This window comes from Fopius arisanus, unplaced genomic scaffold (assembly GCF_000806365.1).
Source record: "Fopius arisanus strain USDA-PBARC FA_bdor unplaced genomic scaffold, ASM80636v1 scaffold00038, whole genome shotgun sequence".
NCBI classification, from domain to species: domain Eukaryota; kingdom Metazoa; phylum Arthropoda; class Insecta; order Hymenoptera; family Braconidae; genus Fopius; species Fopius arisanus.
Genome location: NW_011887777.1, coordinates 223,141 through 233,478, shown reverse-complemented (window position 1 = coordinate 233,478; position 10,338 = coordinate 223,141). Strand labels below are relative to the sequence as shown.

General features: G+C 39.1%; 1 protein-coding gene across 2 annotated transcripts in view; it reads right to left on the bottom strand.

Annotated features, from left to right (window-relative positions):
- Positions 1-1,792: 1,792 nt before the first annotated feature.
- The window catches only part of Cph (Chronophage), a 104,805-nt gene continuing 96,259 nt past the window's right edge, over positions 1,793-10,338 (bottom strand). For both annotated transcript variants that reach the window (XM_011304496.1, XM_011304495.1), the window contains exon 3: positions 1,793-4,658. In XM_011304496.1, coding sequence (XP_011302798.1) covers positions 2,596-4,658 — 2,063 coding nt within the window. In that variant the 3' untranslated portion in view covers positions 1,793-2,595. The remainder of the gene's footprint in view (positions 4,659-10,338) is intronic.

The following is a 10,338-nucleotide window of genomic DNA, read 5'->3' as shown; positions in this document are numbered from 1 at the left end:
GAGAGAATTTTTATTTTTTGTCAGCTATTTATAGCCACTAAGTATCGTAATCCAGGTTTACGTATTCTCCTAGATCTAACTTAGATTTGGATTAATTACCCTGAACTTAGACATAATTCATTTCACTAGGTTCGATTATTCTTTCGTCATTTTCTACAATTATCTCCATTCAACCACTTTATTTTCTTTCGTCGTATATTAACTTCTTCGCTCACTTTATTATACACGAATTACCAGTTTTATCTCGTATTCTAGTTTAGTCCTTGTGACTCTACGGTTTTTTTTTAAATTCACTTTATCTCTCTTTGAATATTCACTTTTTATAGATTTACCCTGTGTAAAAAAACGCCGTCGAAGGTTTGAGCGAGGGCATTTGTCATTTATCTTTCACTTCCTCGGGTCTTCGACGACGCGGAGAATATTGTTTATTAGTATGAAAAATTGGGGTGGGGAGGGATGGGTACTGGGTATTTTTTTTTTATCAAAGTGTGAAATAAAAAAAGAAGTTTTCGTGGAAAAATGATAACACAAAGTTTTATTCGTGACATTTTTCATCTCAAGTATATATTTTTTTTTCTCTCAAGTACAAACTAAAACTGCCGGCATCTGAGGAGGAAGAGTAGGAGCAACTTTTACTGATAATTATGATAAATATTTATAATTTGGGGTATAGCGAGACACTCTAGGGAGATTATCGTCGAATTTCTCGTGTCTTTTAATTTTTCATCTATAATTTATTTATTTTTCCTCTGTTAATAAGCTCAAGTATTCGATTAATCGTTATTCGTGTGATTAAAAATCAGGTGTAGGTTAAAAGGACCATGTGCTTGCTCCCGTTTCTTGCGTATGTGTTGTGCTTGCGGGCAGTGCTATTATGTACAATACATGATCGAGTTTACATAACATTGTTTGACGTGTATGTACCTCAGAATGACGTAACAAATCACCCCATCCTCCTGAAAATGATAACGAGATTGCGTGTATTTCTCTTTATGCATGATTGGATTTTTTTTTCATTTATTTCCTATTTTTTTAAATACTTTAAAATTTTTTATCTAAAACCATTCATGTCTAACATCGAAAAAACTATGATATGAGTGTTTTTTTTTTAATTTTTATTCTTTAATTCCACTTTTCGTCTCATTTCCAATCGCTCAATCAATTCCAATCGCTCGTTTCTCTCAAAATCACACTTGCACGGGTATCAATTATCGTCTTATTGCCTAAATTTTTTTTTAGGAACAGTTCTCTCCGAAAACGTTTACAACGAGGGGGGGAAAAACCACGATACTCTACTTACAATTATGGAAATAATATGAGAAAAACGATTCAATCATTTAGCAAACGTACGTTCAGTCTTCAACGGGAGAATGGGAAGAAAAATCTTATTCGTCTGTTTGAAATGAAAGTGACGAGGATAATAAGAGTATTTACAAATAGAAAATAAATGAACTGACGAATATAAAATATCCCGGATGAACAATTGGAATAATGCATTGACCTCGTGATTACCCCGTCATCTGAATAAATAGGAGATAAACGATAAACCTAGACAACTTTGGCATCTTCCTTAACCGCTCAGAAAACAAACGATTTTTTTTTTCATTTTCAAAATTTTTTTTTTTTCACCGATAATAATAAGTAATTTAGTTCTTTCGAAATAAAATAAATGTTAACGCCGTGAGTTGCTCACAATTCTCACAGCGATATAATAATGAATGATAATAATGGTAATAATAATAGTAATAATAATAGCCCATAAAGTCAAATACACAAGTAATAAACATAATATACTAATAATAAAAATGTAATAATAATGAATAATGAGAATGATAATAATTATTATACATTTTACACAAGTACAAGTGCCAACGAATGGACTCGCATGGACCACTCGTCAATTTACAAACAAAAAAAAAAAATCTTCCCCTCCTAATACGTCTTTTTCATACTCATGTATCGCGAAGAGTAAATAACTCCCTCACAATATATTAAGTCGTACAATATATTAATAAATAAATAATCTTCAATGCGATAATAAAGTTCACTATTTTCCGTGTAATTTTCTTTAAAATCCCTATGTATATATTTATATCTGTATTTATACCTTCGTATTTATATATTTATATATTGATTCTTTATTTATATTCAGTATTTATATTCACATGTACGTGTTTGGATTGAGTTATTTATAACTATTTATAGTGGTTATAATTTTGAGGTTGGTTTCGCTCTTTCGAGATATCCTGAGAATTCTCAGTGGTAACGTTTTTTTTATTCATCAACCTGTTTAATTTTGTTGATTTAATTTAAAAAAATGTTAATCAATGTCTCAGGGTTAAAGGGGAACTCCCGAGGGAACACTCGACTAAACACTATTGAATTTATTTTCAAGTGCTCGAGTGCTCGAGTGCGAGTGGGAATGAATTGGTAATATTGCTTCTCGTGAATGGTATTATCAGGTATCATCCTGATTACCTATCATTACCAGATGATCGGCTTGATTCAGTAGACTGGATATGGCGGCCTGTGCGGCCACAGTGATGGTATGGGCGGTATTAGTGGCATTGGTTGCTGTAGGCTGCCATTCCAGGATCAAGTGTCCTTGGTACTCAACGAGGAGTCCTCATCCTGACTACCAGGATAAGGTAGACCTATTTTTGGCCCCTGTTGCACAACAACAACGCATTTCCTCATGTGCTTCTCCAGGGTACTTGGCACTGAGAATGGCATCTCGCAGAAGCGACACTTGTATGTATCCTTTCCATGTCTACCGTGTGTTTTCATGTGTCTCGTTAGCTTTGAGCTCTGTGCACACGCGTAAGAGCACAATTCGCACTTGTAAGGCTTTTCACCGGTGTGAGATCGTCGATGTACAGTGAGATTTGAACAATTTTTGAATACCTTGCCGCAAAATTCACACGTATCGTTTCTACCGCTTCTCTCTTTCTTCATTAAAGGACTCGGTAGACCCTGAAGTGTCAGGCTAGATGTCGTTGCTTTTGATACTTTTCGAAATTCATTGGTCTCGAGATAATGGGGGCTTGGTAACCACAGACCACCAAAGTCCGGTCCAGTTCGCGGAAATCCCTGGCCGGAAAATATATTGGCTGTTGCTGATGAGTTGAAGTTTGTCGGTGATAATGCACTGTCTTTCTCCTTGTTGTTATTGAGGGAGTTGGTGAGACTCGAGGGGGATTCTGTTTTAATCAAACCACCGCGGTGATTCTCCTGGAGTGCTTGCCGATAAGCCTCCGAGTACTGAGCTATGTTGTTAAGGCCAAACTTCTCCATGAGGTCACCGACTAAGCTCGGTTTAGCTTCAGCTCTGCCACTGCACTCTTCGCTACTCTGGCCCTGCGTTGTGCTCAAGTCCTCCGGTGTATTTTCCTCGGTGTCCTCACGATTTTTCATCTCATTATCATCAGCATCGTCGAGATCCATGTTCTCGTCGCAGCTCGAGCCATCGTCAAGCACCGTCTCGACACTACCCTGTGGACTAGCTGCACTCATTGACTCCTGGTGCTCTTTCTTCATGTGTCTCCGCAATTCAGTGGAATTCGTCAGCTCAATTTCACAGACCTCGCACCTTGCAACACCCAATCCATCCCTCGTATCCTGAAACTGTCTCTCCTTGTCCTGATGACTCCGACGATGAACAATGAGATTCGATTGAAAGCGAAACTTCTTGTCGCACACCTCGCACGTGTACACTGTCTCGGTTGTGTCGTTCATTATCGGCGTTGATATCGCTGGTGGACTAGTCTTTTCACTGTCCGTTGAATTATTGTTGTTGTGATGACCGAGAGGACTCTGTGTATAACAAGGTGGTGAATTTTCCTTCTGCGAGTGAGCATGCGCCAAATTTGTTGGATTCGTTGAAGCAGGACTAGATGAATCTGTTTGATGCTGCTGCTGTGATTGCTGAAGTGGTAGCACTGATGACGTATTAGGTGGTGGAAACCCGTCCTTAGGCGTCGCGCCTAAGGTTGGGTTAGCGAGGCTCCTTAGGCGCGCCGAATAAAAATCCAGATTCGCTTCGAGTTGTGGTGGGTGACCCTGACTTGATAACCTACCGTGTGACAATTCCGTTAGATTGGCTAGATTTCTTGCGTTGTTGAGGGAATCCAGGGAACTTCTCACAAGTGGATCACCGAGATTGAGACCATCCATACCACGCAGAGGATCACCGAGATTCTGAAGATTTCTGGTGGCTGTCTGGAGGTCCTGAAGGCCACGATAACCAGCCAGTGGATTGAGCGCCAAAAAATCGGGCCTGAACATGGGTGGAAAACTCCTCTCCAGGTGTTGGGGTAATCTAAGAAAGCTGTGCAGTGGATCACCGACTAACGAGGCTGACGATTGCAACTGTTGTCTACCACTGCTACCACTTGTATTTGTACCACCCGATGAGTTTGCCGCTGATGAACTGCCTGTTGACTTTGCACTGAGATTCAGGTGATTTGGGGGACTCAGGTGGTGCGAGTGACTGGGTGTTGGCGTTGGTGGACTTGGGGTTGGAGTATTCGATGAGGAATTCACCGTTGAACTTGATGTACCGTATAATCTAGCACCGTGGGCACTCTGGGCGTGCTGGATCAAATCCCAAGCTGAATTCAAACGACGTGAGCACTGAGAGCAGGGCAGACATCTTGGCTCTGAAACATCAAGAGAGAATGTCACGTTATTATAGGAGCATTCGGTAGAACAACTGGGATGATTGACCGCCGGTGAAAATATACCCTTCAATCTTTTCTCGGATTCGTATCGCTTAATCTTTCATGCCAAATTGCCTCTCGCCAATTGAATTCGGAATTTAAACGACACGCCTGTCTCCAATTCTCAGGGATAAAGATAGATAAGAGTGAGGGTGGGTTCAAATATAATATCTTCGATAATCCTCGGGGTGGGACAAGAAAGGGGGTTGGGGGGTTAACTTGTGAAACTGACCCTTAACGACTTTTCGTGCCTTCACCGAGGGATGCAGACAGACGAGGGGCATATGGAATGGCCAAGTGGGCGCGGGGTCGTACGGGTTTTGAATTTCAATGTTTTTAATCCTGGAATATCAGATTTTCACCCATTTTTCACGCTCCGAGATCACGACATTGTGCTCACGCCACAATCACCCTCTGGCCGAATGTGCGGGATACGTGTAGCATGTGCGACCGCGGGGTGTCCACAATCGTCTTTTTCTACTTTTTTTTTTCCCTTTTTTTATTTAAATTTCGATACCCTTAACTCTCTGCAGAGAGTCCGAGGACGAGCATGTGTTAGCAGCACCCCTCATACTGCTTTTTTTTTTGCTTTCAATTTTTATGTTTCTTTTCTTTTCTCTCGTGGCTGAGGGTGAATAGTGCAATCTCTTCGCACTATGCTGGACTGATCTCTGATAATGAAAAATAATCGCGAGGTAAATTTCCGGGTTTTGTTTGCGCTATTCTCATTTGTGAACCTTTGAGTTTTAGGAGAAATTAATTCGAGTGACAAAGGAAGAGGGTTGAGAATGAAGAACGAGGACGGAGTGGAGACTTTCGTCCGGGTGTATTGGAAATTCTTGCTTTAGTCGTCTTGAGATACTTTGTAATGAAGGATACGGGGTGAGTTTAAAAAGAGAGAAGAAAAAAAGACGAGAAGAGGAGCTGGGGTGAATGAGCGTTGGAGAAGTCACGAAGGAGCAATTTTAATTGAGGTGAAGGTTCAGATAAGTTTGTCATCAATTCATCGGGATTAAATTCGATGCGTTAGTGTCCATTGCGAATTAAAAGAAGATGTTTGAAGGTGGAGGGGCGATATCTTAAACTGAATTCTCCCTGGAGACAGAGGCTGGACGTTGGGAGCTGTTGGAAGAGGGGCTTTTGAGATTGTTGCTGCCGAGTAAAAGGAGATAAGCAAGTGCTCGGGTATAATAAAGGTGTATCGATTCTCCGGGGTAGAGTCTTTCATATGCAAACCTCACGGCTAGCCATCCCTCAGGATTATTTTTCTCTCATCTCCTCGTTCACCAGTTCTTTTTGTACAAAAGCTCTCGGGAATGATGAAAACTACTATCTTCACCAGTTGTGAATCGAATGATTCCAGTGGTGCGACAGACTATTTAAGGCTTTTTTTCCCACTCACTCTTGAGTTGAACTTTTTGTCTGGGTACATGCATGGGTGCCGGGCAATTTTACCTATAAATTGCTCAGCAAATTAGCTGGGAGGGAGTGAGAGAGAAGTTTAGGGCTAATCGCTTGGAATTGCATTGTTTGAGCATTCAAAGACCTCGGATGACCATCATCCCTTGGTTATTTTCCCTCTCATACTCCACTTTAACTCTCACCCCTCACCATTTCGTTTTTACGCCCGAGTTGATTTTCGAGGAGGAAAGATGGAGTAAAGGTCGAGTTTAAGTTTCACCGGAGAGATATACTTATTGCTAAAATCAGAGGGAACCACGAAAATTCCGCGGAGTCTTCGAATGAGCCTTTGGATTTGAATTCAGAATTTTTACTGAGACACCGAATTTTTTCTCCTCAGGTGTCACAGAAATTACGGTAATTCACGGTTTTATTAAAAATTACGTGGGAGTTGGAGAAAAAAAATTAAAAAGCGGATTGAATTAAAATTTTACGGCCTCATTTGATTTTTCATTTTTTCCGGGATTATTTGTTTTTAAAATTCAATGTTTTATTTATTTTTCCGGTTTTAAAAAAAATAATGGATTATCTCATTTATCTAGTTGGGACTCGGCCCTGAAAATATTCTCAAAATGTTGTCAGCTTGCGTTTCAGTCATTTTTTCGGTAATTTTTCAGCCGATGTTTTTATCCGTGTGTTGACCTTCATTGTTTGACGCTTGCGGTGATGAAACCCCGACGTTAATCCAATCCTCGTAATTAAAACGAATGTACCATCACATAATTTGATAAAACAATTTTTTTTTTGATGCCTTGGGGCAAGTTAGCGTGCGGAGGACCTTTAATCTCTCATGCTCTTTGGCCACTGTCACAATATTAAAATATCGATTGGCCAATGTATGCGACGTATGCACTTTGTTTGCGGCTTGTGCTTATGGAGCCATTTGCATCAATTCCGAGGAAGGGGTAAAAATTCTTCATTCCAGGTGCACTCCCGCATCATTCCTTGATCCACGTCCGGCTTTCATGTTCAGGGGGGAATGCAATGTTTTTTTTTTCGAATGGTGAAATCAATTCGAACAGCGAAGAGATAAAACTAGAGGCACCTAGAACAAGCGCCATTTTTCAGGGTCTCACCGAGCCAAAAAAATCTGTCGCCCAAAACGAATATTTGAACGCAAGTGAATAGTGGAAATTTGCCAAGTTAATGAAATAATTAAATGTTTAACATAATATATTATAACAAGGACGCTAATTAAAAAATGACGGGTAATTAAAACAAGCAGTTGGCCATTCCTAACGGTAGAAGACATGCGATTATTACTTCACATGTTATTTAGTTATTTTTTTTTCATTTTTATTTTTTTTTAATTTTGCTATCAATTTCATTGAGGGTTGGCTTCCGAATGGAATACTTGTAATCTCTCAGCTTTTTATTTGAACCAAGCGGAATATATATTCTGATTGCTTATTATAGCCCACACCAAGACGAATATTTTGAAAGAGAAAAGAATCATATGGGTTGGATCTTTTTTGAGATATTCCAGAAATTAGATCTACAAACGAATGAGAATTTCTCAAAAACGGCTGGATCGATTGAGCTGAAATTTGGCACAGAGTTAGTCGTCATAAATACCTATGATTCGATGGAAGGACGAATTTTTCTGAATTTTTTGAACCGGTTAATTCTACCATTTTCAAAAGCGTGACCACCAGATGGACATTCGCACACACGGGGTGGTCAAACTTCGTATTTTTACGTTTCAGACTATTCTACATCGTTTCCAAGCAAAATTAAGAAATCGAAAAATAGAACGATTACAATGCTTCCATTCGGAAGCAATCGTCGATGAATAGAATTATCGACATGACTGGATTGATCAGGACTAAATGAAAATCAAAAAGACGAGATCTCGGGTGAGGAGCGCTTAAAATTTCAGGTTGGATCAGCTTTTTTTTCTGCGATTCGTGGCTGAAAAAATGAATGAAAATGGGGTAATGCGACGGTGAAATTGTTGAGTCGTAGCGATGCATCTTCTTTAAACAGTGAAATGCAATGAACGTTAGCGAGTCTCTTCTTCTTGCGGTTGGAATCGTCACCACCGGGAGGTGAGGGGAATTTTGTGGATCTCAAAGGATCTCCGGTGCAAAAGTCACGAGGGCCTCAGCCGTTGACCGCAAAGACTCGGCGAGAGAAACCATTAAGTCTTACGACGAGAGAAGAAAAAAAAAGAATTTACCAGGGACTGAAACAAATATGAGACGAGGAGCAAAATTAATGGAGAAATGAAAGAGTCAGACGATCGGAGGAGATTATTCGCTGTCGTATGAGTATAAAAATTCAAAACCAATCTCTCGCGCTTTCGTCAGATGAAAAATTCGAGAGGAAGAATGAAGATATAAATTAGTCTATCGTAACCAATTGAATTTATCTTGAAGCTAATTTTTTTTGAGATTATGAAACATTTTTACTCTCTTATCTTTTCTAAAATGTATTTCTTCGGTGAAATAATACCGACTGGAACGTGTATCATTTTTATGTCCCCGGGTTTACCACCAGAAGTCAGGAATAAGAGAACGAGGGAGATGTGGAAAAATGGGGGATTGTGTGAGAAAGACCGGAGATAGTACCAATTCACGAGCAATTTTCGGTGACGCCTCTGGCTATCCGGAGGGTACCGGACACATATCTTCCCCCGTCGGCTCAGGATGCATGACACAATAAAAAAAAAATCGGAAGAGCATGGGGCTCGAGTCAACGTGTGAATTAATATATTCGAGGCAAAAGTTTGACGGGTAGATGAAATATTTAGCTCGTGTTGTCGACAACTTGTCAATATTGAATTTGATTTCTCTCTTTTACTCGGTGGAAATAAAAATTCATATTATTTTTGAATATTTTTTTTCCCCTGTCAACCTTTCAACTGTCTACCGCACTGCGATGTGCATGGCTCGTGCACACCACGTGTGCTAACAATGGGACGACTCTAATTGGGTTGGGTACAAACTCTGGTCACCAATTCTGTTATAACGGCAATGGGAGGAAAAAAATTCATGATAATAAAGGAGGAACAAAAAGTGAATGGGGCTGGTGGCAACATCGCGCGTGGACAATCCAGTGAAGAACCGGTGAAGGGTTAAATCCATCTGGGGTGAGTCATGATCTTATGGTGAGGTTCGGGGACAGGTTTTTGCGGCAAAGTTTTTCGGCTAATCGTTGCCAGTTTTCGCCATTAAATTGGCTAATTTTTGTTTTTCAATTATTGTACGAGTGGATTATACAACAATAAAGAGTTGGACGGGAAATTTTTTACAATGAGAAAGTCATGGGAAATTTCTAGGGAATTTTTTCAATCATTTGTCGTCCTCATGAGTTTCCGGGATGATTCCCAAATTTTCGTCATTTTTGGAATTTTCAAAACTGGTCGGTCGGGTCTGTCTTACGATCATTCGAAATAGTTCAAAAATTTTTAGATGTTTCGCGATCAATTTTCTTTCTTGTTCTTATATTATAAAATTAGGTTACTGCACTAAAAACTGAAAATTTTGGAAATTTAAGTAATAATTTCCAGGAAAGTTTACGTCACTGAAAATTCATAGTTTCATTGAAAAATCAAATATCGTGGAAGTTGAATATTACACAATATTTTTTGCAATAATTTATTTAAGATAAATGCGATTGATAAATTGAATGCTTAAACATCTTTCTGGTAGATGAATCAGATAATCAATAAAATATCTTTTCAATTGAAGTATTGGACATGATATTAAATCAATAATATTTTGAAAAACGTAATTTATGAGAATCCGTTCAAGAACATTCATGATCCGCGTGAAACCTCAATCAATCCAGTGGGATTGCATTTTTAATTCCCCTTCCACTCTCAACTTATAAATTTTTGGAAATTTCACTGAAACGTTATATTTTCATAATCATTTGAAATTCCATTCACTGTCACTCTGAAGTCGTCTTTTGATCTAGATTTTCAGTCCGATTTTCCAATTGGGTGAGTAAAAAATAAAAAATACAATTTCAAGATATCGAAATGAAAATTCATGTTCTACAACTGGTTCTTGTATGAAATTAATTCGATTGTAATGATCCCTTTAGCAATGGATAACTGATTCGGTATTAATTCAGGATAAAAATTTTTTTTCACAGGATGTGCACAGGTGACCGGTCGCCCCTCGGGATCAGTGGCCCCTCGATTAAAAAAATG